Below are 25,989 nucleotides of genomic sequence, written 5' to 3'. Positions count from 1 at the left end.
GTGGAGGACAAATGTGACCTGAGGATCCTTGAAGGCTGCCCTGGGTTTTTCCTGACCTTTTACCAAAGTCCCCCCTTGCCCTAGATCTTGGCATCTTTTCTGCTTTGGGGTCTGTCTGCCCTCTGAGCAGAGGCACACATCTCTGATAGAATAGAAGAGGGTAACCTTTTCTGCCCCATAGCTACCGGAGAGGGACGGTACCCTCGGTTGCGAGGGGACACCTTTGAGTTTGGGCTTCCTTTTGCTAAAGATGGGAGTTGTGTAGAAGACGTAAGATGTGAGCTTAATTTTTAAAGAATGAGAATGAGGAAGTTTGGCAGCTGGAGGGAGGCTACTTGTTAAGTTAGCCAAGAGAAAGTGAAACTGAAGACTGTGTCTGTTCTGGCACTCTGAGTCCTGGATGAAGCAGCCCCAATACCAACGGAGTGTAGAAGCGAAGGGGGTTAGCCATGTAATAATGGAAAGGGAGATGCCATAGATGAGGTAGTGTTATTAAAAAGAGCCGGCCAAGCCAGAATTCAGACTTCATTTTGAGAGGAGGCCTAGGGTGAGGTCTAAAGTGGCCTGTTGACAGGGCCTGGATGCTGAGGAGGCAGCAGTGAGAGAAGCAGCTAAGCAAGTCAATATTACATCCCATAAAGGGTGGGAGCAGGCAAGAGGTTTGAATTCAGGGCTGCTCATCTCTGCTTGGGGAATCTCCTGGGAAAGTGTACTACGTAGATACTTTGACTGAGTTGAAAGATGGTTGAGAGAAGGGTCTGTGTTTTGTCGAACGGCTCCTCTTTGCTGCATGGATTCTGGGTCTCAGCGGGGTTGGGAGAGGGAAGTCTGTACTCCCCAAGAATTATTTGGAGAAGGCACTGCGATTTGGAGTCCTCCTCCCTGTTCAGGGCTCGCTTGCTCAGAACGGTGCTGAGCCCCAGGAGATGGTGGGCTCTCCTTCACAGCAGATCTCTTGACCTCATCATAGCAGCACCGGTTCCAGCCGGTATGTCCCCGCTGACGGTGGCTGGAAGCCAGGCATCCAGGGCATGAGGTGATCCTTAAGAGATGCTGGTATTCCAGGGCCTGGGAGGGCAGGTGTCGTCACGCCTAATTTGCAAATAAGAAAACAGGCTTCTTGGGGCCAAGTGGCTTGTTTGAGGTCCTGATGGAACCATATTCCAAGTCCAGATCTTCTGACAAGTGCCACTGGCCAGACAGCCTCCCCGGGAGCATTCATCTTCAGCTCCTCTTCTCTTTCAGATTTATTTGTCTTGCAAATGGAAACCAGACTAACCTTCCCAAACTACCCACCCATCTCCTCTTGTCAGAAAAGCTGCAGGGACTCTTCACTGCTATGGGATCTAGCTGTTGGCATCGTTCTCTGCACCTTTTAGCTTTAGTCCGGTTGGAGGTGGAAGGTGGACAAGTTTCCCCCCTCCCGACTACCATCTCTTATTCTCCACCTATCCTAGCTCATTCCAAATCTGATTCCTCCTTCAGATCCCACCTGTGCTCTGCACGGACCTTTCTGACCTCACTTATCATCCAGACGACCCAGTTTCTGTTGGCTTCTAAGCCACCCTGGCCCATTGAGCTTGGTACTTATGACAGTCACCTTTACAGATGTTTGCTTTTCAATGGCTTTCTCCTGTCTGTCCAAGTCTAGCTGAATCTGTCAGTACCTCACGTGTCTGTCCTCCTGGGGCCTCTGCTGAGAAGGGGGAGCTTGAAATGGCTTAGGCTGTACCTTGAGGCTCCAGCTAGAAGCTCCCAAAGAAGAGGATGTAGTTTTGAGCTGCAGATGGGTGAGAAGGGAGGAATTACTGTACAGTAGTTCTCCCCTCATCTGGGGCTTGGTTTTCTATGTTTCAGTTACCCAAGGTCAACCACAGTCCAAAAATAATAAATTTCCCCAACCATCCACATTGTCATAGCTCCATGATCCAGGATTACCCACAGCAGATGATCCCCCTTCTGACATATATATGGTCAGACGGTCAGTAGACGCCTAACACTGTGTCACGACGCCTAGTCATTCACCTCACTTCATTTCATTATGGAGGCATTTTATCATCTCATGTCCTCACAAGAAAAAGGGTGAGTACAGTGATATTTCTTTTAAAAATTAGGTTTTTATTGATTTCAGAGAGGAAGGGAGAGGGGGAGAGAGAGAGATAGAAACATCCATGATGAGAGAGAATCATTGATCGACTGCCTCCTGCATGCCCCACACTGGGGACCCAGCACACAACCCGGGCCTGTGCCCTGACGGGGAATCGAACCATCACCTCCTTCATAGGTCCAGGCTCAACCACTGAGCCACGCCAGCGATCTTCCCAGAGACCACATTCACAAGTCTATTGCTGTAATTGCTCTATTTTATTAGTTGTTAATCCCTTACTGTGCCTAATTTATAACTTCATCATAGGTATGTGCGTATAGGAAAACAAGTATATATAGGATTGGGTAGTATCCAAGGTTTCAGGCACCTTCGGGGGTGGGGGATGGAGGGGTGTTGTCTTGGACAAAGTCCCGCCCGCGCATAAGGGGGGGCTACTCTACTTTTGAACTGGCCCCCAGCCCCAACCTTGCACACAAGAAAGGGAGAAATTCAAGGCAGACCTAGGGGACCCAGTGACTTGGCCAGGAAGAGGTTTTCAGAGCCTGCACTGCTCGGCCAGCTGTTCAGGGCGCCCCCCTCCATCCCCCACCGAGTGAAGGGAGCCCCCACCCCCACCCGCCACGTTCGGGACGCTCTCGGTTGGTGCGGGCGCCTTCCGTCCATCGCTGTGCGCTCGGAGTTTCCCTACAACTTATTGGGCTGCTTCGCTCGTCTGTAAGCTTTTTTTTCCTCTTTCTTTTTTTTTTGGTGTGCTTCTGAGACTCACTTAGAACAACTTTCTCCTGGTTCGCAGGCTGTCCCGAACCTCATCTCTCCTTTCGCCTGCGCGCCCACCTCACCCCCGGGCCGCCCCCCTTCCCCGGCAGCACTGCCCGAGGGCTCCCCGCCTCGCCCCCCAGCCGCGAGCGGGGCTCCGGCGGAGTTGGGGGAGCGGGGGCGGGGAGCGGGGGCGGGGAGGGCCGGCGGGAGGAAGGGGCGGGCACCGCCTCCCGCCCGGCTGGGCCGGCCCTGGGAACCCGCGGAGGCCCGGCCGCGCCCCCGGGCCCCCGCGCCCCTCGGCCGGGAGCAGAGGGGCTGGCCCACTGCCAGCGTCGGAGGGCCGGCCCCCTCCCCCGGCCCGCTCGCAGCCAACCAAGCACTCCAGCGGGCCCCACGTGACCTGGAGTTCTAGACAAAGAAAATGTTCAAGCCCTCCCCCCCAGCGCCCCCCTCCCCCTCCCTCTGGCCCCCTCCGCCCCCAGCCCCATCGCCCCCTTCCCCTCCCCCCAGGCGGGCAGCTACTTACGGAGCTCCCGGGCCGGGGATCACACCTGAGCCGGACGGCGGAGGGGCTGCACCTGGCCTTATGGGTAGGTTCCTGGACGGAGGCCGGGGGCGGGAGGGCGGCAGGGCCGGGGGGAGGATCTCCGGGCCGCGGCAGCCTGGGCTGGGCAGCGACAAGTGTGCCTCCTTGGCCCGCGCGCGCCGGCTCCCCTGCCCGGCCCGAGCTGTGAGATGCTAACTTACTGCTGTCCCACCCGCTCCTTCTCCCGGGGTCCCAGCCCCGCTCCTCGCTGCGCCCAGGCGGGACCTGGCGGTTCCGGGGCCAGGAAGAGCCGCCCTGCAGCGAGCCGGGGGCAGGGGTCTGAGCGCTGGGGAGCAGGCCCTCGCCGGGGCGCGGGGAGCCGAGGTGTGGGCTGGGAGCCACGCTTTTGCGGAGCTGCCTGGCAGATGGGCTGTTGGCATTTCCTTGCTGACCCGTGTTCCTGGCCGGTGGACCAGGCTGCCCTCGGGCCCTGCCAACCTTGCAGCCTCGTGAGAGGGATAGTTTCCTCTCCTGCGTGTCCCTGGGAGCCACCGGGCAGGCTGCCAGGAAGCAGTGGTGCTGGGATGGAGGGAGCGGTGCAGCCTGGACACGGGGTGTGGGACCTCAGCGGGTGCCTGGGGGGGCCAGCCTGACTCAGGCCGGTGAGGCTCCCAGGACAGCCCAGTATCTGCTGCACCAGCAGGGCGTCCGCATGGGCGCCCAGACCTCTGACCTTTGGAACAGGAAGCAGCCTGGAGGGGGGTGGAAGTGGGACAGCTGCCGGAGGAGATAGATCTGGACCGGGAGGCCCTGCTCCACCAGAGTGGACTTACCAGTGGCTTTCCAGGCCGGACAAAACTCCAGGCAAAGTGGCTTCCTGGGGCCACATTGGTGGTGGTGGTGGGGGGGGGGGGGTGTAGTATCTCCCTGATCAGGCCCAATCTCTAGGCCACCCTGGAGTGGGGTGTTCTGATCTGAGGGTAGGAGCCTTTAGCCCAAATGCCAAGGTTCAGTTAACCCTTCTTTCTCCTATTGTTTGCCCCAGGGAGATGGGTTGGAGTGAACGGGGGAAAAAGGCATTCCCTCACTACCTTGGGCAGACTCCTCTAATGAGGCCCCTCCCCCACCCAGCCACCGTCTCTGCCCCTTCTTCCCCTTTTCTCTTGCCTCCTGCTGCTAACCCACCCCTTCTTCCTTCCCCTGCCCCCGCTGGCGGTGTCACCATGGAGGCCCCCTTCCTCCTCCGCCGCCGCCTGCCAAAAACTGTTTTGGGCGCGTGTTCTCCTGCACCTAGTGGGTTGGGGGCGCTTCGTAGCCGTCAGCAGCAGCGTCTGACAAGCTGGGGGAAGTTGTGGAGGAAGAATAATGTTCAGGAACTGACTGTGGGGGGGTGGGGGTGGGGAAGAGAGACAAAGGGGCTGTGGGGGAGGACGAAGGGTGGTGTCAGGCACGACTCTACCCACTCTCCTCGAGTCTAGACCTGGGGAGCCCAGCACCCGCCCACCCCTTGCTGCTTGCTGTGGAAGTGACTTCAGCTCCTTCCCTCAGAAGGCCCCTCTCTCCCTCCTGCCCTCTGCTACCTACACACCTTGTTCTGGTTGAGGGGCCCTGTCACCCGTGAGCAGGGTCTTTGGGTCATTCAGGGTAGCAGCCTGGTCTAGATCAGTCAACGTGACTGAAGTTGGAGGAGGCAGAGGGAAGGGAGCAGAACAGCTAGTCATGTTGCTCATCTGAAGGGGCCTGGTCCTGGGGTGGGCTGCCCCAGCTGCCGGTTCTAGAGGAGAATCCTCCTCCAGTCACACCTTGTGGGGGAGGTGGTGGTGGATAATTGAGAGTAGGAAGGAGAGGACAAAGGTCCACCAGGTACCAGGTGAGAACGGGGCTAGGGTGGTATGAGCAATTACTCTGCATTCCTCCACCTCATTCTCCCAGCTGTTTGTGGGCAAAGAATAAATGATCCCATTTTAGAATTTGTTGAGTCAGAGAAAGAACTAGGACTTCTATCATTAGTGTTTTAGGGATCGTTACAGGAAGCCGATTGGCCCAGAAACAAAGACTTGAGGATTGAATGAAATGAATCGACAAGAGTAGACCATTGCTTTTAAGACCAAGGTTCTTAACCTGGAATCCTGGGATCTGGGGGTTCATTAACAGGCTTGGGAGCATCCCTGGAATTCTTGATAGTCAGAAAAGGTTAACAGAAACCCTTCCATTTAAATGCCTTTTTAGGTTGGAGCAACTCAGAAGAGAAGGGGCTGCTCCGAAGTCAGCTGTTAATGAGTTGCAAGGCTAAGAAAGAGATGTCGATGCTCTGACTTCCAGCTTAGAGCTCTTGTATTCCATGTTGCTTTCTGATGCTTTTTTCTTTTTCATCAGCTCTGGGGGAGAGCTTCATATTGAAAGGCAGATGGATGGGATTTTCTCTCTCCGAATCTGGTGTGGTGGGAATGGGTGCGGAGCCCTGAGTTTGAGGGCCACGTGTTCTAGATTCAGTAGCTGGGGTGAGGTGAGGTTGGCCGGCCCTCAGAGCTGTGTATCCAGGATCTCATGCTCCTCTGTAGGCTGCACCTTTAGGAGCAGGTGGTGAGAAGGAATGGGGCAGAGTCTGAAAGATGAAGTCTGAAATGATGAAAGGATGAGGCTGTCCAACTAGGACAGTGGTCGGGTTTGGTTGGGTTTGTCGGTGGGATGGCAGAGAGGATGCCTGTGCTCAGTAAGTAAGTGTTGAGAGAATAAGTGTATTTATATATGGATCTGAAAGGCACACAGAGAAGGGAGGGGTGAGTTTGGTAACAGAATGCACAGTGGATTTAATCCTAAGAACTCCAGCCTGGAAGCAGGCGAGCTCGGACGGGGCTTTGCGTGGTGCTCCAGCAGGTGGGGAAGGAAGCATGGCACTGATTTCCTCATAGTAGACCCGACAACAGAACTGGCATCGTGGTCGGGGAGCCACACAGATTTCCTGGCTGCCCAGGGAAATTGTGGAGGAAAGGGTGAGAAGTCCAATTCTTGGCTGGGAAATATAACAGGAGAGGATGGAGCCTAAACGAAGGTGCATGTTTCAGATCTGAATAAAATTAACCTTTCCACGTCAGAGGGTGGGCGAATGATAATGGTGATAAACTGGGAAAGATCAGACCAGGAAGGAAGATTTCCTAAGGGGCAGAGGAGAAGGCTGGAATGGAGCCAGATGATTGGTGTTTGCCTCTCAACTTCGGATCTCTCTGTTTTCCACGGCAGGCCAGTTGAGTTGATGAGGGAAGAACTCTCTCCAGCCCCTGACCTCCCACCACTGTCTCCAGCCCAGAAAGAGGTTGCGAGGAGCGCCCTAAGTATGAGGTGGCCTTGCTGATTCCTGGAGAGGCCAAGGTAACTTCTGTCCCTTGTTTCCCCAGGCTGAGAAGAAAGCCAAGGTGATTGCAGTAATGAACGCTGTGGAAGAAAACCAGGGGTCCGGCGAGTCTCAGAAGGTGGAGGAGGCCAGCCCTCCTGCAGTGCAGCAGCCCACTGACCCCGCGTCCCCCACTGTGGCCACCACCCCTGAGCCTGTGGGGGCTGACACGGGGGACAAGAACGCCACCAAAGCAGCCGATGACGAACCCGAGTACGAGGTGAGCGGCTGGCTTCTTCAGCTGCCTCGTCCAGCTCTGTCCTGGGTCCCTCCACTGCCAGCTCGCCCCATCCTGCTCTCCTCTCTCCACCTGATCCCAGGCCTCTTCGTCTCCCCAATTTGGCTCTGATTTGGTCCATTCAGATGGAGCTCCCTCCTGGCTGTCCTGACCCTCAGATGCCCAGGGCTGGGGTTGCCGTGGGGGGACGAGGGTGGCAGGGCCTCGTGACTGCTGTATAATGACTTCTGCTCCTTGGGGATCCAGGACGGCCGGGGCTTTGGCATTGGGGAGCTGGTGTGGGGGAAACTGCGGGGCTTCTCCTGGTGGCCAGGCCGCATTGTGTCTTGGTGGATGACGGGCCGGAGTCGAGCAGCTGAAGGCACCCGCTGGGTCATGTGGTTCGGAGACGGCAAGTTCTCAGTGGTGAGTTCTGGGGTCTCGGTCCCAAGGCCTACGGTTTGGGCGGGGCAGGGTCTGGAATTGGGTGGTAGAAGTGGGCTGTGCTTGCCCCCTCTCTGTGTGTGTGGGGATGGAAGCCCAGGAGATCATGAGGTTGCACTGGTGCCTCACAGCTAGGATGCCTGCTGAGTCTGCCTCCTGGGAACCCTTTCCCCGGAAGCCCCTCCCACTTGCCTTCAGGTCCTCTACATCATGCAGCTATTTATTGATGCATCCGGTCCTTTCAAGGACAGGGGCCGAGTCCTGATGCCTCCAACCCTTGCCTGTTGCCAGGCACGTGGTGGGGCTCGATGAGTGTGGGAGAAAAACGAGGGCCGTGGTTGTCCCCCCAGGTGTGTGTGGAAAAGCTGATGCCTCTGAGCTCCTTCTGCAGCGCTTTCCACCAGGCCACCTACAACAAGCAGCCCATGTACCGCAAAGCCATCTACGAAGTGCTGCAGGTGAGCGCCCTTTGGGGACTCGGACCGCTAGTTGGCCTAGAAGCCGAGATGCAGATGTTAGGCCTGGGCAGAGGGTCCGCCTGCCAGGCCTGTGGACTCCCTTTTCCCCCCCCATCTTACTCGCTTCCTTTCTACACTCTTCAGGCGTTCTCCTCCAGTCCTCCCCCTCCTTGCACCTTCTCCCACCTTCGCTACTGGGAGTCTGCCCTCCAGCCTGTCCCTCCAACCCCCCATGCATGTTGCCCCCCAGGTGGCCAGCAGCCGAGCCGGGAAGCTGTTCCCAGCGTGCCATGACAGCGACGAGAGCGACACTGCCAAGGCCGTGGAGGTGCAGAACAAGCAGATGATCGAATGGGCCCTCGGAGGGTTCCAGCCCTCTGGCCCCAAGGGCCTGGAACCACCAGAAGGTCAGCACAGGGGCCCAGCCTAGCCTTCTGGACCCCTGCCAGCCAGGCCTGCGAAAGCCATGCTGCGGGAGGGCTGCGAGGGCCTCCATGGATGGGCCATGGTCTCCCTCCCCTGGGGTCGGGTAGGGCGGTACTGCTCTGGGACTCAGAATAATGTGCTCCCCGTTGGCCTGCTGCCACCAGAGAGTTGAGAGCAAGGAACACGGTGGGGTCCAGGCCGCACCCCATTATGGGTGGAATGGGGGAGGAGAGGGAGCTGGGATTCCTTGTCAGCTGGGAACCGTGACCTCATTCCCTGCTTTTCCCATCCAGAGGAGAAGAACCCCTACAAAGAAGTTTACACAGACATGTGGGTTGAACCCGAGGCAGCTGCCTATGCGCCACCCCCACCAGCCAAAAAGCCCCGGAAGAGCACAACCGAGAAGCCCAAGGTCAAGGAGATTATCGACGAACGCACAAGAGGTAGTTAGCCTGGCTCTGGAGAGAGTGGCGTGGCGAGGCTGGCATTCAGAGGAGTGGGTGAGGCCCTGTCGCCTCCTCTGATGCTGGGCTTCCCTCCCTCCGTAGAGCGGCTGGTGTACGAGGTGCGGCAGAAGTGCCGGAACATCGAGGGTGAGTCCAATGCACTGGACACCGACTCCCTGGGACGGGCAGGCGGGCTGGCTCCTAGGGGGCTGCCTGGGGCAGAGGCATGGCTGCTGAGAAAGGCTGGACTGACGTGGGACATCAGTACTCAGTCACCGGGTCAGTCCTGCACGTGTCACCACCTCCAGCCTGCATCACACACACGTCTGTCTTCTGGTGCCAGAATCTGACTGACCTGTCAATGGTGTCGGCTGGTATTAGGATTTGGGACACTCCAGTGGGTCCCAGAGGGTAGCCCCTCTTGTATTTGATTGAATTTGCCTGAACCTGACCTTCTGGCCTTACATCTCTCATCACCTTCTCTCACCCAGCGGTCATTCGCATCCCACGTCTGTCTCCCTTGGCCTAGTGATGGTGTGTCAGACTCAGGGCCCTCAGGCTGGGGAGGATGGGGCAGGGGCCCAGGACGTAAGGTCTGCCAAGGGCCACCTCCATACCCAGGGCAGGGCCCCGTTCTCCTTGGCGGTTCCTGTCCCTGTATGATGCCACTCCTGGATGGTGGCATCGATGCTCTGAGAGAGGACAGGGCTTCTGAAACGGGGGCCCCGGTGCCTCCCTGTTGCCCGAGGCAGCTCCAGCACGCCCCCCTTTTGTAGCTTTTCCGGAGCTGGCTCTGGTCCGAGGCAAGAGGGGGCCCTGCAGTGCCGCTCACTCTGCTTTCTCTGCTTTCCAGACATTTGCATCTCTTGTGGGAGCCTCAACGTCACCCTGGAACACCCTCTCTTCATCGGAGGAATGTGCCAAAACTGCAAGGTAGGGAGGGCTGTTGGGGATGCCGCCTCCTGACCCCTGGCCTGACTGTGACCCCAGCGTTAGCTGTGGAAGCAGAAAGTTCTGATGAAACAGATCTTTGGGCTTCAAGGGTTTGACTTGCCATTATTTTTCCTCCTGAAAGTCTTCCGCCTGTAACACCCATCCCAGTCCCCAGACGTGGACTCCACTCCCCAGTCACTAGTGAAGGGGGGAGGACAAGCCGACTGGCTGGTGGGTTGCTGCGCCCTCAGGGCCCAGGGGAAGAGCTAGGGGCAGAGGGTGCCGCTCCCTCCCCAGCCTTCGCCCAGGCCTCCTTGCTACTATCCACTGCTGGGCCCAGGACACCCGCTGGCCCCTTCCCTGATCTGTGGTTTAGGCCAGACCCTGGTTGGATGGGTGGCAGGGTCATGTCTCCGGGGCTGAGTCAGGGTTCCCGGGGCTGGCGGAGGGTCTGACCGCCACCTGCTCTCCAGAACTGCTTCCTGGAGTGCGCGTACCAGTACGACGACGACGGCTACCAGTCCTACTGCACCATCTGCTGTGGGGGGCGCGAGGTGCTCATGTGCGGGAACAACAACTGCTGCAGGTGAGGGGCCCCCACCTTGGGCTCCCCCTGCCCCCCGGCCCAGCCGTGCTCCATCCAGGACGGGCCTGGGGCCGGGAGTCCCGCTGCTACACTGGGCTTCCTTCCAGGTGCTTTTGCGTGGAGTGCGTGGATCTCTTGGTGGGGCCCGGCGCCGCCCAGGCAGCCATTAAAGAAGACCCTTGGAACTGCTACATGTGCGGGCACAAGGGCACCTACGGGCTGCTGCGGAGGCGGGACGACTGGCCCTCGCGGCTGCAGATGTTCTTCGCCAACAACCACGACCAGGAATTTGTGAGTGCCGGCCTGGGCCTGCTCTCGAACCCTCTTCACCCGCTCCTGCCTGCCGGAGCTGGAGGGCGGGCCAGCCGAAGCGATGGTGCTTCAGTGGGTCGTGGGGCCGGGCGATGAGCAGGGGCGCCCGAGCCGCGCGCTGGCTGTGCGGGGTCAGAACGCCGATCACGCTCCCAGGGGGCCGGGCGGGCGGGCGGGCGGGCGGAGCTGGGGAACACGCCCGGGCACTCACCTGGCCTGTTGTGCTCCCTGCCTAGGACCCTCCGAAGGTTTACCCACCTGTCCCGGCCGAGAAGAGGAAGCCCATCCGGGTGCTGTCTCTGTTTGACGGAATTGCTACAGGTGAGAGCAGCGCGGGTCCGAGAGGGGCTGCGCCCTCCTCCTGGGACGGGCAGCTCTGTTGGGGATGCGTGTATTCAACTCTGACAACACAGACCCGTAGGGAGCATCACCATTGCCAAAGCCTCACCCTGAAGGGGCAACGGTTCAATGGGAAGTAAAATCAGTGGCAAACCAGCGTGTCCGGTGGGCACTTTCCTTAACACATTTCATACCGCTCAGGAGTTTCCTCGTGTTTCGCGCCATCTGTTAAGGACCGCTCACAAGCGTTCTCGTTTTTCACGCCCATGGAAAAAGAAGAGAATCTAGATACTTATGTAAATTTTGTTTGGTCCCTCTTCACAGAGGAAAATGTTTTACGCAGTACCATACGTTAAAAAAGTACTAGGAACTTTAATTGTTTTTGTAAATAAAAATGTTATAATTATTGAAAAACAATACCTAAAGTGCATTATGATGATTTAAATAACGTGCAGTTTGCCCAAAAACGTGCAGTCCCTGGCGTATGTCGTAGAGATTTCTATGCGGTACGCAATGTGTTAATGGGGGGAGCTTCCCGGCCGAGGACGGAGTGACTGAGATCATTGGCGGTTTTCACAGAGCCTCACAGGGCAGACGGCGACCAAAACAAAAACATGGCCCTTGTGCTGTGTTTTCATTTTAAATCGCAGAGCGCAGAGAATATCTAAATTGCCCATAAGCCTGTGATGAGTGTTTTGGTGAATGTCGTGTTAGATTTGCGTGTGTTTATGTAAGCGTACGTAGATAAGACAAAGGGGCGGTAAAGTGTGTAGTGTTGTAACTCGCCTTTTCAATGATGATGTTATGACGACTTTCTCATGTCAGTCAGTAGAGAACTACATTCTTCATTTGTAAGTGCCGCATAAGATGCCACTGAGAGAAAGCACCGTGATTAATTTAATCCTCTGTGGGTCGGGGACTAGTGTTTTCACTGTTGCGAGCTGTGCTGTGACAGGCCTCCCTATACACACTCGTGCTGTACGTTAGCCGTTGTCTTTCAGGGTGTGCGGGGTCACTGTAGGTGCTGTTTTCTTCCTGTGGTTCTTGGCCTTGCCAGACAGCCCTCGCGGAAGGTGGCACTGACACGTCTCCCCCTCGGGCCTGCTCCCAGGCTGGGCTCCTCCCTTCCTCGGAAGGGAGTCGCTCTCCTCAGAACCTGTCTCCATGTGACCAGAGGGAGATGGACAGTCTGAGCCCAGGGACCTTGGCCAGAGGGCCAGCGTAGGGGTGGCACCCCAGGCCAGATGTCTGTCTGATGTTTTCATCTCGGTGCCGATGTTCTGTAAACCGAGAGGTTCGTGTGCAGCGTTGGTTTCCCCGGCTAGAACCTCGAGGCCTTCTTGGACCCTGTCGCACCTCAGGAGGCTGTCAAAGCTCCGTGGTGTGGGGGTCTGTTGGGCGCAGGGGAAAGAAAGGCAGCACAGTAGCCTCTTTCTCCTGAAGCTGCCGGGTCTGTTCTCATTGTTTCCTTGCCTTAACCCTTTTCGGTCCAACCTCGAGGCTGACTCGACAGACCAGGCGCTAGGAGCAGGTCCAACGTTGAGCAATAAGAACATTAAAAAGTTCAACATTCAATCCCGTCAATTAATTTGGACCAGACTGTTTGAATTCCAAAAATAACATTGGACCGCAAAGGGTTAATTCAGCAAGGACTGGCGAGGGGTCGTGGTAAGGAAGTGCCTGTAGTGAGTTCAAGAGGAGACACTGGGATGAGACCTCATACTCTTGCTCCATCTTAAAGACATTTGTAGCCCAAGAGAAAAGCTGAATTAGGAATACTCACTGCTCTAATGAGTTGGAGAGGGACGCAGAGTGCTGGGGCTTACGGAGTAGGGGAGGGCCTTGGGGAGGGGAGGGCGTTGCTGAAACATTTTGAGAACAGGTAGCATTTACGTTGGGTTTTGAAGGATGGGGAGAGTTGCAGCAGAATGAGCTGTTTGGGGGAAAGAAGCGATGAGGAAGGACCAGTGTGTGAAAGATGGAGAAACAGCAAAGAGGAGGCCACCAAAACTCGGCTGCTGTTCTCCCTGGATCCCGAAACCGCCTCCTGTCCAGCTGGTCTGCCCTGGCCTTTGACCAGCTTTGAAGTAGATCGAGCTAGACATGAAGCAGCCTTGATGTCTTTGTCACTGATGTTCAGTTGGTTCGGAGGATTTCAGGCAGCTTCCTGGGCAGGGCAGGGCTCAGGCCATCGCTGACCCGCGTGTCGGGCTGGCCAGAGGGCTCCCGGCAGAGACCTGCTGCCGGAGGGGACCAGTGACCGCGCTCTTCTCCGGCTGGCGCAGGGCTCCTGGTGCTGAAGGACCTGGGCATTCAGGTGGACCGCTACATCGCCTCGGAGGTGTGCGAGGACTCCATCACGGTGGGCATGGTGCGGCACCAGGGGAAGATCATGTACGTCGGGGACGTCCGCAGCGTCACGCAGAAGCATGTATGTCAGTGCTGGGGTCCCGTCCCGCCTTCCCCGCACCTCGCACTCAGCTCCTGGGGCAGCACCAGTCCCCTTGCGTTTCGTTCATTTATTTTCCTTTCCCTGTTTTCCCAGCCTCTCTTCCTGTCCCTCTTCCGTTTTCCTCCTTGTTTTGAGGCTCACGGGCTGAGTGAAATGGGAATTTGGGGCTCAGGCTGCTCTCTGGCTAATTGCAGGGCCCTTTTCAGTTGAGCGCTTAGGACGGCGGTGAGGTGCCTGTCCTCATACTTCTGGCGACGGCTTTACCAGCCTCCGTTTCTCAGGGTGTCCGGCGGGGTCTTGACTAAGTGACCCTCTGCCCTTCTGGTGTCTGTCTACCCCTGAGACTGGGCCCTCAGGAATGCTGACGGGCGTTGAGATGGCCCAGACACCCTGCCCAGAGGGCGCAGAGCACAGAGCACCTTCAGGTCAGCCTTCTCGTGAGGGGCTGCCTTCCCTGCTGGGAACACTGGCCTCCCTGCTGGCCTCCGATTATCCAGCTCAGCCCCTTCACTTTACTGTAGAGGGAACTGAGCCCGGAGGCCCTCGGTGACTGGCCCATGGCCGCACAGAGGATGTGCGTGTGCGTAGTGTATGTGCACGAATGTGTGTAGGTGGTGAGCGTACAAAGCAGCCGGGTCTCCTCTCCCCACATCCAAGTACTTTTTTGCCAAATTCACAGATCATTTCTCTCTTCCTTTCCATCTCTGTCTCTGGACAGTAAGCCCATTACATTCCCTTTATCCTCTCAGATCCAGGAGTGGGGCCCGTTCGACCTGGTGATTGGGGGCAGTCCGTGCAATGACCTCTCTATCGTCAACCCTGCCCGCAAGGGACTCTACGGTAGGTGCCGTGCTCGCCCAGCCGCCTTCTCGGCTGGTGCTTCTGCACGTAGGTTTCCCACTTGGTCATTTCTGCCCTGGGAAGGCTACTCCCACTGGCCCTGCCCTCCCTGACCCGCCCCGAGCCCTAGCCACACCACTGTCTCTGCAGACAGCCCAGCTGACGGCTTTCTCTCCCGCCTCTCAGAGGGCACTGGCCGGCTCTTCTTTGAGTTCTACCGCCTCCTGCATGACGCACGGCCCAAGGAGGGAGATGACCGCCCCTTCTTCTGGCTCTTTGAGAATGTGGTGGCCATGGGCGTTAGTGACAAGAGGGACATCTCACGATTTCTCGAGGTATAGCCAGCACCCTTGGTTTGGCCAGCTCACTAACGGCTTCTGCCTTGGACAGCCGCTTTATCCCTGTCTCATCTGCATTGTGGGGCTGGGGGCTGGGGACTTCTGCTTTGCAAAGGGCCCATTTGGGAAGCTTGGGGCTTCCCAGTGAGATGGGGAGGAAGCCTTGTTAGAGGTTCCCCTGAAAGAACTCGGGGTCTCTCTCTTGGGGGAGGTATACGGCTTAGGACTTGAAAGACCTGAGTGTAAAGAGGGTGGGGGGGCCCACTCCCAGGGTTGGGTTCTGTGTGGTGTTTGACGGGGGGAACCTAGGAGATGGCAGAATCGATGGTTCAGCTCGCTCCTCAGCAGCCGTGACAGATGCTCTGTGACACCTGGGAAGGAAACAGGACCTGTCTCAGAGCGCGGGTCCGGCTCAGCACCCAGCCCGGTCTGAGCTTTGCACAGAGGGTTTCTGCGCAGAGGCAGCCCCAGGGGTGGGCCGTCCGGGAGCTCAAGCCCACACTCCTGGCCTCGGGATGGGTAACATCGCAGCTGCTGTTCTGTCACTGCGAGTTGTCTGTTTGGCTCACAGTCAGGGTGTACAGTGAACATCTGCACCGTTGCTGGAACTTTCTCTCACAAAGCCCCATTGGCCACGTGTGATACTTAAATAAACGTTAAAATTCCTCAGTCACACTCACCTCATTTCAGGTACTCATTAGCCACCCATGGCGGGTGGGTAGGGACTGCTGGTGAGCAGTGCACACAGAGGACATTCCCATCGTCACAGAATGTTCCGCTGGTGTGTGCTGGTCTCTGAGGTTCCGGTAAGAGCTGGTGGAATGTGGCCACGTCTCATGCTGGCTTTTCCTGGTGGCTTCAGGCCGCCCCAGTGTGTGGCCTCCTCAGAGAGAAGTCTGAGCCTCTGAGGCTTCCGGGCTCCAAACTCGCAAAAATTCCTGGCACTGTTTCATAGTCCTCTCTCGCTCATCGTTAATCTCTCTCCTGTTTTATAGTCCAACCCTGTGATGATTGATGCCAAAGAAGTGTCAGCTGCACACAGGGCCCGCTACTTCTGGGGGAACCTTCCTGGTATGAACAGGTTGGTGAGAGCTCCCGGGCCTGGGATGGCTGCGGGTTGGTGTCAGCAGGCAGGACAACCCGAGAGGGGGTCCCGAGTGGGCTTCTCGGGCCAGCTCTGCCCTATTCTTGAGGGAGGGGAGTCAGGGTAGAGAAAATACTTTCCTGGGAAACCAACACCGAGCGGTGGAAAAGAGGCCCTTTAAGAGTGCACCCTTTCCACGGAGGGAGAACCAGCGTGCTGCTGAGTTGAATTGCTGGTTCTCCTACGTGGGTGATGTCTTTAGTCTCCTGAGGTCAAGTCATGGAGAAAGGGGTGGGGGTGGGAAGGAGGTGCCCACGCCCAACCAGGTGCTGGTCCAGGGAGGGAATCTTGAAGCAGCACCATGCAGGTTTGAAGCCCCACCTCACTTGTCCACACTCGGTTGGCTTCAGGTCTTTTGCTGGAAGGATGCTCTTCATTCGGTCACACAGATAGATTTTAATATCCAGGAATGAAGACAATTTCATTTCTTCTGTGCAATAATTGCACTGTATAAAGGGCCTGTGAGGAGAGGGATTCTGGGTGAAAGCAGCTGAAAAGCAGCGTGAGGTCCACCCACTCCAGACATCTATTATGGAGGGAATATTTTCCAGAATGTTCTGAGTGGATTCTAAGCCTCCTGGAGAATACTTGCAAATTGGAAACATCATTTGATCTGGCCTCAGCTGTGTAATCTCCCTCTCTGTCATTGGCATGAAGTTGTAGGAACTTCCTCAGGCCTGTCCCCGTTTGGCAGGGCTGCTGTCTTTTGCAAGGACTTGTTGATGGGGAGGAGATGGGCCATTGGGGCAGCTGATCTGAAAACTGAGTGTCCCGCTAAATTTCCCAAGATGGATGTGTGTGTTGGGAAAATGGACAGGACGGTATAGTCTAGCATTTTCATGAAGTCACACACCTTGATCCTAGGGATTTATTCCCACCTGTTTCTTCCAACTCTAAAATTCTACAACTCTGAGCTTCCAGGAGGAGCAGGGAGACCAGGTGGGACCAGGTAGACGCGTGTGTGCGTGTGCATGTGCGTGCGTGTGTGTGTGTACGTACATACGTACATACGTGTGTGTACGTATGCACGCATAAACTGAGAGGAGCCTGGAGGCGCTGTCCCCGAGGTTCCCACACTGAGACGGTGACCGCTCAGTGAAGCCCTCATTGAGTATTTCTAAAGGTCAGAAAAGGCCTGTGCTGGAGCCGGTGTTCAGTGAACTGGTCTGCCCTCTGGGAAGTCACAGAATGTTAGTCTTCAGGGGACTGTGCAGAATTTGTCTTTTTAACTTACTTTTAAAGGTGCACAGTTTAATGAATTCCATCCAGTGTGCACACCCATGTAACTGTCACCATAGTCAAGATACACAGCATTCTGTCACCCCCCCGAAGCTTGCGTTGTTGGGTTCTTTTAAAACTCAGTTAAAATAACTGATGTAAAAATAAAAACATTTGGGTTTTTCCCCTTCTGGGCAGGTGTGACCTGCTTATTTGCAGCTTGAGGCCCTTTTGAATTTGCCTTTTAAGGGTTAATACTTGGATGTGTGTCCGTGCGTGGCTGCAGTGTATGTGTGTTTTCTGGGGGAGTTGGAAGGGCTTACAACAAGGTGGGAGACAGGACCCCCTTTGCTCGCCGACTGTGAGTCAGATGGCTGCTGGGTCAGCACTGCCCTGTGTGTCCCTGCCCTTCTCCTGGGCTCCGTTGTCACCTCCTCTTTCCTGCCTCCTAGGCCGTTGGCATCCACTGTGAATGACAAGCTGGAGCTGCAGGAGTGTCTGGAACACGGCAGAATAGCCAAGGTGAGCCGAGTCAGGGCCCTCTGCTGGGCGGTAGGGAGAAGGGCAGAGGGCGGGATGCGGCAGAGCAGCCACCGGGGCTGTGAGCCTGCCCTCTAGAGCTCTGGGTGCAGCTAGCATGGGGTTGCGATTTAGGGGCCATACGGGGTCATTCATGCCGTTGGCCTGAGGGGCGGATCTAGAGCAGCGGTTCTCAACCTGTGGGTCGCGACCCCTTTGGGGGTCGAACAACCCTTACACAGGGGTCGCCTAAGACCATCGGAAAATACATATATAATTACATACTGTTTTTGTGATTAATCACTGTGCTTTAATTATGTTCAATTTGTAACAATGAAAATACATCCTGCATATCAGATATTTACATTACAATTCATAACAGTAACAAGATTGCAGTTATGCAGTAGCAACGAAAATAATTTTATGGTTGGGGGTCACCACAACATGAGGAACTGTATTAAAGGGTCACGGCATTAGGACGGTTGAGAACCACTGATTTAGAGGAAGGTCTGGAAGGCAGAGAGAGAGATCAGAAGTCATTGCTGGCCTTCTGCCCTCCCTTGTTAAGCATTGCTTGGTGTCCCATGGAGGCAGACACTGAGAAACCTTTGCCAAGGTCCCTAGTTCTGCAAGGGCGTTTAAATTTTTTGGCCAGGACCTATTGCGTGAGTTTCCACAGCAGAGACTCTCCTGTGATGTGGAAGCTCCATTTCACTCTGTACACCAGGCATCAGGTTCCCTGAGAGCTGGAGCAATCTGGCATCTTTTGCCTGCAAGTCACTACACTTATGAAGGAAGCAGTTCTTGGAGGACTTAGGAAGGACAGTGGCTCCAGCTGCTATATCTCCAGCCCTTGGCCGGCAGGATTGGACTAGGATGGCGGGGTGGCCGCAGAGTAGGAGGAAGAGCAGGGCAGTGGGCTCTGCAGAGGCCCACGTTGGCCAGTCCCTGGCAAGCACCCGGCACACGCGGCAGATGCATGACCAGCGAATGAGTGCTCGTTCCTCTTTCCTTGTCTTCTAGTTCAGCAAAGTGAGGACCATCACCACGAGGTCGAACTCCATAAAGCAGGGCAAAGACCAGCATTTCCCCGTCTTCATGAATGAGAAAGAGGACATATTATGGTGCACTGAAATGGAAAGGTACCCAAGGCCTGGGCTGGGGTCGAGGGGCTGTCCTGGCAGGAGGGGGTCTCTCCCGGCCAGGCTTGCATCCTGCACAGATGCCACGTGAGCAGTGGGTACCCGGGCATTTCCTGATGTGGCCGATTCCTGGGGATGGTCCCACAGTGAGGCATCTAGAAATCAGTCCACGGGGGCCTTGGGTCCCGGGGGTCCTGCCGAGCTCCAGGAAACACGGCGGCTCAGGAGCATCTTATCTTGTGCTGCTCCTTTAGGCGCCTCACAAACCAGGGCAGCACAGGACCAGGTGGGCCTTCCAGCCTGAGCACCCTGATTGGGTGCAAACTGGACTCAGGGATGAGATGACCACTTCATTCTCGGTGTAACGGCCACTTAGCCAGCCAAACAGACCACTTACACAAACAAGAAGCAAGCGGGAACTCCTGGAGGGCATGTAATCAGACAGGAGTTCTCCTCCCTCTTGGGGGGAAGGCATGGGGTGTGTAGTCATTACTTTCAGACTCAGGTACCCACTGCAGATCTAAATCTCAGGTGCCGCCTGTCCTGGAGGTGTTCTCACAAATCCTAACTTGACTTCTACCGTGTCGTAACTCTCTCGGCCACGGTTTTCTAACTTAGCTTCAAATCCACAGACAGCAGCGGGCTGCCCGCATCTTGAGTGGGTGACAGAGGAGCGAAGATTCCCCAGAATCCCACGCGCCGGCGCTCACCCCGCCCTCCGCCTTTTCTCCCCAGGGTGTTCGGCTTCCCCGTCCACTACACCGATGTCTCCAACATGAGCCGCTTGGCGAGGCAGAGACTGCTGGGCCGGTCGTGGAGCGTGCCGGTCATCCGCCACCTCTTCGCTCCGCTGAAGGAATATTTTGCTTGTGTGTAAGGGACATGAGGGCAAACTGAGGTAGTGATACAGAGTTAAAAAAACAAACAAACAAAAAAACACACAAAAAAAAACACAAAAGAACATGAGGATGGAAAGAAGTATCAGCACCCAGAAGAGAAAAAGAAATTTAAAACAAAAACCAGAGGCAGAAACACCGGAGGGCTTTGCCTGGTGAAAAGGGTTGGACATCATCTCCTGGTTTTTCAATGTTAATCTTTAGTCCTATTTAAAAACAACATCATGTTTCCTCTCCCCCTAACCCCCCCCCCTTTTTTTTTTTGGTCAGATCTTTTGTTTTCTACTCTTTTCAGAGGGGTTTTCTGTTTGTTTGGGTTTTTGTTTCTTGCTGTGACTGAAACAAGAGGGTTTATTGCAGCAAAAATTAACAACAAAACATAGTAACAATACCTTGCCGACAGAGAAGCAAAAAAGGAAATTCTATGGAAATCTATATATTGGTATTGGATTTTTTTTTTTTTTTTACTATATATCTTTTTGTTGTTGTCTCTAGCCTGATCAGATAGGAGCACAAGCAGGGGACGGAAAGTAGAGACACACTCAGGAGGCCGAGACCCCTCCCAGCCACTGAGCTGTCTTGCCAGCACCATTCCTGGTCATGCAAAGCAGAACCCAACTAGCAGCAGGGAGAGGAGGACACCACAAGACCCTTTTATACAGTATTCCAGGTGCCTACCACACAGGAAACCTTGAAGAAAACCAGTTTCTAGAGCCGCTGTTACCTCTTGTTTACAGTTTATATATATATGATAGATATGAGTTATATATATAAAAGGTACTGTTAACTACTGTACAACCTGACTTCATAATGGTGCTTTCAAACAGCGAGATGAGTAAAAACATCAGCTTCCATGTTGCCTTATGCGCAAAGGGTTTTAATCAAGGATGGAGAAGGGGGAACAGGTCCCTCACCACCCAGGTGGCTTTTCCCCTTGGCGTGCCACGGGGGGTGAAGGACGGTTTGGGGACAGCGTTTCCCCGCTTCTCCCTGCCAAAAAGGGGGTGAGATGGGGTGGTCAGGACCGTGGACAGCTGAGAGCGGGATTCATCCAGGATCACGCAATAACCTTTTGATATATTTTTTTTTGCTCCCAAAAAAAGGAGAGACTCCCTCAGCAAGATAGCGGGATAAGGGGTCTTCCTTCCAAGATTCTCACATTAGCCGATCTGAGGGCTCCTCGTGGTGGGATCAGAACTAGTCCAGAGTGTGGGAAAGTGACCGTTAAAAACCCCGCCTGGAGCGAATAAAAAAACATACAAAACGTACTGGTGCTTTCCTGTCTAAAGTCGCCTTTTGTGTGTTCTTTTATGAGGCCCCACCATCCGCCCTCTGTGCACAAGGTGGCTTCTGGCCCTGGAATGTGATGTTTTTGGTCATCTCCAAAGGCTGCAGTTTTATACTGGGAGGCTGACGACACCTTTCGTTATAATTATTATTCTTATGGTTCTGGTTATAATTATGTTTGTTTTCAGATTTTTCGTTAAGAACACAAAAACCCAACCCCCCCCCCCCCCTCCCCTTAAGGTTTCAAACCAAGGTGCGGGGAGCAGGGTGCTTCTGAGTTAGGGGTGGCCCTGGTGCCCTGGCTCCCCACCCCTCGGGCCAGGTGGGCCACCAGGTGCAGCGACAGGCCAGCCTTCCGGTGCGTCCCTCTTCTCTTCTGCTTCCCCTCCTCTGGAGTCGTGTGTGTCAGGGCTGGAGGGAGGGCCGGCGTCTCTCTCCTGTGTGTGTGATTGGAGTGGTGTGTATTTCTTTTCTAGTGCTTTGGTCTGGTGATCGCTGTGCTCTTACCTGAGTCAGCAGCACCCGGAGCCCCAAGTGCACAACACTTGGTTCCACTTCCTACCGAGGCAAGCGGTAGGCGGTAGGCCAGTGGCGGCTCCAGGGTGAGGGCCCAATGGGCGGATGCTTGCCTGGATAGATGGGGTGTAGATATGTGGCATATAGAGATATATATTTTATAATGGGAGGGGGGATGGCACCTCCTGGGACCGGCAGGGCTGGGAGGTGTGCTGTCAAGCACATGGTCCCAAGTTCGCATCCCTAGAAACGGCCTATGGTGATAGGCACTATATAAATAGATAGGGTCATGTATAAGAGATATTATAGAGTGGGGACCGGGAAGGGGGGCTCAGGATGCTGAGCTTCGGGTCCCGCTGCAGACGTAAGCCCCACACCAATCAATCCCACACGCATACACAGGAACATGTCTATCCCGATGCATAACAGATGCACTCACACAGCCAGGGAGCACCCGCCACTCCCCCAGGAGTCAGGACTTTGTGGAGTCGGCCCTGCAGCTCTTTACCTCTGTTGCCCTGATTGCAGGTAGACTGTCAATCCCAGAAGTTGCTCGGTGCTGAAGGCAGGAAAAGGAGGAGGTTTTATTTTAGCAGGTGCTCTCCTCTAGCAGGTAGCGTGCTCTCTCTTTTGCCCCTGGTGATGTCAAAAGACTCTTCTGTTAGCAACTGTGATACTGACCTGCAACTCTAGGCACCAGTAAAGTCAGCCCTCAGCTCCCCCTACCTATTCTCCCCTCAACCAAAAGGAAATTACATCCAGGTCTGTCTTGGCCAAGGGGCTTCCACTCAAAAAACAAAAAATAAAAAAATGGGACAGTGAACCTCATGTTTTGAATCAAGCAAATTAGTAATTTGGTGACAAAATTAAACCAAGGCTTTGAATCCCTTGCTCATTGCTCAGGAGTAAGCTCACAGCCGGTAGCCAGCTTCCTGCTCCTTTTAGGGGTGCTTAGTTCTGGACCCCAATCTACTCATTTCCTTGTCAGATTGGCTTTGAAGATCACACCCAGTTGCTTCCCGCCAGCTCTGTGGTGGCAGGTGGTGATGGGCCCCCAGGGGGCTGGAGTGGCCAGGAGGGGTACCTTTGCCCCTCCCTCTCTGGAGTCCCTGTACCTGTCTGGTGCTCACCCGTCCCCTCGTGCTCCAGCCGCTCCCTCTGCACCTGGAGACCGCCAGCACCACTAGGAGGGCTGGGGGAGGAGGGCTGTCTCAGCAGCCCAAGGTGCTCCCTCCCCCGCTGGCCAGCGCTAGGTCTTCCCAGCCCCCAGTGTCAGGACGGTGCGGCCTTCCTCTGCAGACACTTGGCAGCTTTCGGGCTCTCCTGGGTCTTTGTGCGCTGCTCATGCAAAGGCATTCGCCTTTCCCCATGGCCCAGGCTGCACCCAAGGGTGGTGTGGGAAGAAGCTGGGAAGCCAAGGAGGTGGCAAGCCCAAGGATCAGCGCGGCCGGCCAGCTTGCTCAGGGAGGTGCGCTGTGGCTGACCCTTAAGAGCGCTTGTTCCTCCCGGCGGGGCAGCCTGACGAGGCCCTAGGATGGACCAGGTGCCCCTCTCGGGGGTGAGAGTTCATCACCAGCCACCCTGTGGGCTCAGTCCCGCAGTAGAACGTGGTGGGTGCAGCAGACCTTGGGGACATGCCCGCTTGGCCGTGCCCGGATGCTCTTACTCCACTTCCAACCATAGGGGGACTTCTGGGGGCAGGTCCAGGTCTCCGGCTAAAGGGGAGCTGTGCTCCTACAGGCCGGGCGGTCGAGGATTAAGTGGGGTCGTTACACTTGCTGTGGATGAGGCTGAGGGTGGAGGCAGTGGAGCAGGAGACACCAAACGGCCTAGGGAAGATGCTGGAGTATGTTCCCCATGGCATTTGCTTTCTAAAGAGCAGGCCTGTGCACCCCTGAAAGCCAGGCTTCTAGAGACTGAGGAGGATGCCTCCCCACTTACTGCAGGTGCCAAGTGTGATGCCAGAGGTCTGGGGAGGGAGCCACAGCTCCCGCCAGGGCCCCAGAGCCCTTGGTCGAGGCCTGAGGAGGAAGCTAGTCTCCAGCAGGCAGTGCTGAGCCCTGTTGGCCTCCGGCTGGCTGGTGCTACCCCTTGCCCCGTGGTACCCGGGAGCAGCAGGTGAGGATTTGCCGTTGGCAGGCGGCAGTGGTGTGTTCCTATCCGTTTTCTGTCCGGACCCCAGAACCTTCTTGCTATTGGATATCGTGTTAGCCAAGTTCACAGGAGAGCATGCAGGACTTGGGAGCTCTGGGGACAGGCCTGGGAGTGGTTGGTTGGCTGTCGGAGATGCCCGTGTGATTTTTGGTGGGTCGCGAAGGTGCAGGTCAGGACAGGCAGTCCCAGTGGGAAGACTGTTGGACATGGGAGTCGTCCCACGAAGGGCTGGCTCCCTGCTCTTCCCGCTTAGGTGGCAATTCTGGGGACGCCTGGGTGGGAGTAGCCACCATCTCCACACGGGGAGGTCTGGAACAGGAGCAGGAAGGACAGCTCAGCGGGGCCGCCTGGGAAAGGACGTAGGAAAACTGGAACCGGTCGTCCTCACGTCTTTGATGGTAGACGTAGACGGGGAGTGAATGCTGGAGGTGGTTGTGAACGCCTGTCGCCACCCTGCTTGGTGCAGAGTCGCTGTGGCACTGCTATCTTTCAGAGGTCGTTTTCGGGAAACGTACAGGCGCCCCCTGGAGCTGTGGGCGAGGGCCCTGGGGCCTGACTGGCACCGAGGTCGGAGGAGGGCAGGCAGTTCCTTTGTCAGGGGAGCGGCAGAGCCAAGGTTTGGGTGAGAACTGAGTTTCCAGCCAGGCCCCGTTTTGATCTGAATTTGTCATCTGTTGTCCAGTCCCGTTGCTCCCAGGCCTTGTGATTAGAGGTGACCCTGGAGTTGTCCTGCCCTCTGGCGGGAAGCAGCGGAGCCCCTCCTCCAGCCCAGGATGGGACGGTGTGTGGAGGGCTGGCCCTTCGCTGTGAGGCCAGTGTGTGGAGGACCTGGGAAGAGAGGGCGTAGATGAGGATAGACTCCACCGTCCGGCAGGAGCTCTTGAATCTTTCCATCTCGGTAAAGGAAGGCGGGGCCTTTGGGAAGCAGGGCAGCCCGCCCCGCGCACCTGTGTCTTGCAGGGACCCCGCCGAGGCGGCCTTTGGTCGGTGACTGCTTGCTGATCGCTGATCTAGGCAGTGGAGTTTGGGGGAGGCCGTAGACCAGGTCTTAAGCAGCCAGGACAAGGATGGAAGGTCCCTCTTCTAGTTGTGACCGGCTAACTCGCCCGAACGGAGGCCCAAGGACTCCTGAAACTGGAAATCTCCCCCCACGCGCTCCCTGGAGGTCGTGGGAGGGTGGCTTTCTCAAACCCCAGTCCAGTGGCCTCCAGCCCCGAGCCTGAGGGCATGAGCAGGGGATCGAAAGCCTTACCTTAGTCCCATTTCACTTCACAGACTGATTTGGCCGCACAGCCCTAAAACCCAACAACCAACCACCACCACAAAAAGAAAAGGCCGAAATTCCTTAGAATACGCAGAGGGAGGAGGTGACTCAACAAGGTGCTAAAAACATTTTATTAAAAATATATATTGTTAAATTAAGTCTGCTGTCTGGACAATGACTGTTTGTTTTGTTTTCTTGTAGTGAAGTTTAAAAGAGACTATTATTTTACTCTGATATATTATTATTAAAAAGGCATTTTAACTTTGTACTTGAAAACTAAATGAGCGATTTCATGTGTTTTAGCTGAGGCATTGAAGTAGCGGGTGCTTATTTGTGGGAAACCATGTATTCATACTGAAGAATAAACTCCGTAGCTGATTTGGTAATAACTTTCCCTGTTACAGACGATTTCGCTTTGGCCCCGTTGGCAGAGCACTGTCACTCCACATTCCACGCAGCTCAATGCAGGACTTCCTCCCCGCCCCGCCCCACCCCGGCCCCGCCTGCCCTTTCTCTTCAGTTCCTCTCTTTTCCTTTCATTGTTTTTCTCCTGGTTCCAGCATCCTTTCACCACTGTATTATTATTTTTTTTTTTTAGGGTTGCTTCTCTATTTATTGACAATAATAATGTACATTTCACAGTCTGGTTCTGGGACATCCGGGTGGGGCGTGTGCGAGGGGCCCGAGTGGGTCCCCAGCCCGGCCGCCAGTGTCCTGTTGTATCTCTGTGTGTGATGCTCGTGACATAGCTGTTTATGAAATAATTAAAGAGGTCAATGCGTACAGCCGATGTAGAAAGTCTGTCAGTTCCGCCTTCATCACATTTTTTTTTTTTTTGTGCCCAGAAGAATATAATAAAGCTCCTTTCTAATGTACTTGTGCTGGAGAACACTTGAATAAATGGACTGTTTTTGTGCAAAAAGAAAAAACGGAACAAGCACCGCAATAATGTCCTTTTGTCTCGCGTCTCCTCTCCCCTGACATGGCTGTTCGCAGCCGTCTCCAGAGGGTTAACCACCAGCTCTGGGTGCAGACAATGCAGTTCCTCTTTAAAACATCACCTGCCTGAATGTTCAGTAGGGACTGCGAACGGGGTGGGAAAAAGGACAGTGTGGTTGACTCGAAGCTCAGAGATAAGTTATAGGGAGACACGTTTGCCAGAAAATCTAATTCTGTCCTGGGCTGAGCGACAGTTTACAGCCCCTTAAGTGCCAAGAGAGGGCTCTGTGCCCGGGTCTTGGTCAGAGGAGCTGGAGGGCTTTTGGTTTCCCCAAC

General features: G+C 55.5%; 1 protein-coding gene across 6 annotated transcripts in view; it reads left to right on the top strand.

The window, feature by feature from the left end:
* Positions 1–25,643, top strand: part of DNMT3A (DNA methyltransferase 3 alpha) — a 103,866-nt gene extending 78,223 nt beyond the window's left edge. For 4 of the 6 annotated variants that reach the window (XM_070428808.1, XM_070428806.1, XM_070428807.1 and 1 more), the window contains exons 7-23: positions 6,788–7,003; positions 7,268–7,426; positions 7,795–7,902; positions 8,153–8,309; positions 8,622–8,771; positions 8,877–8,921; positions 9,628–9,707; positions 10,181–10,293; positions 10,401–10,584; positions 10,842–10,926; positions 13,230–13,375; positions 14,146–14,236; positions 14,423–14,571; positions 15,570–15,655; positions 17,389–17,458; positions 18,479–18,597; positions 19,333–25,643. In XM_070428808.1, the coding sequence (XP_070284909.1) occupies positions 6,788–7,003; positions 7,268–7,426; positions 7,795–7,902; positions 8,153–8,309; positions 8,622–8,771; positions 8,877–8,921; positions 9,628–9,707; positions 10,181–10,293; positions 10,401–10,584; positions 10,842–10,926; positions 13,230–13,375; positions 14,146–14,236; positions 14,423–14,571; positions 15,570–15,655; positions 17,389–17,458; positions 18,479–18,597; positions 19,333–19,474 (2,100 nt within the window). In that variant the 3' untranslated portion in view covers positions 19,475–25,643. Of the gene's footprint in view, positions 1–3,372; positions 3,457–6,632; positions 6,706–6,787; positions 7,004–7,267; positions 7,427–7,794; positions 7,903–8,152; positions 8,310–8,621; positions 8,772–8,876; positions 8,922–9,627; positions 9,708–10,180; positions 10,294–10,400; positions 10,585–10,841; positions 10,927–13,229; positions 13,376–14,145; positions 14,237–14,422; positions 14,572–15,569; positions 15,656–17,388; positions 17,459–18,478; positions 18,598–19,332 lie in introns of those variants that run through there. The other 2 variants (XM_070428811.1, XM_070428810.1) reach the window with 2 other exon arrangements.
* Positions 25,644–25,989: the final 346 nt, after the last annotated feature.

The sequence above is a fragment of the Myotis yumanensis genome, unplaced genomic scaffold (assembly GCF_028538775.1).
Source record: "Myotis yumanensis isolate MYYU_CA2020_CCGP unplaced genomic scaffold, mMyoYum1.0.hap1 SCAF_11, whole genome shotgun sequence".
NCBI classification, from domain to species: domain Eukaryota; kingdom Metazoa; phylum Chordata; class Mammalia; order Chiroptera; family Vespertilionidae; genus Myotis; species Myotis yumanensis.
The sequence above is the reverse complement of the archived record's forward strand: the minus strand, read 5'-3'. Positions and strand labels throughout refer to the sequence as shown.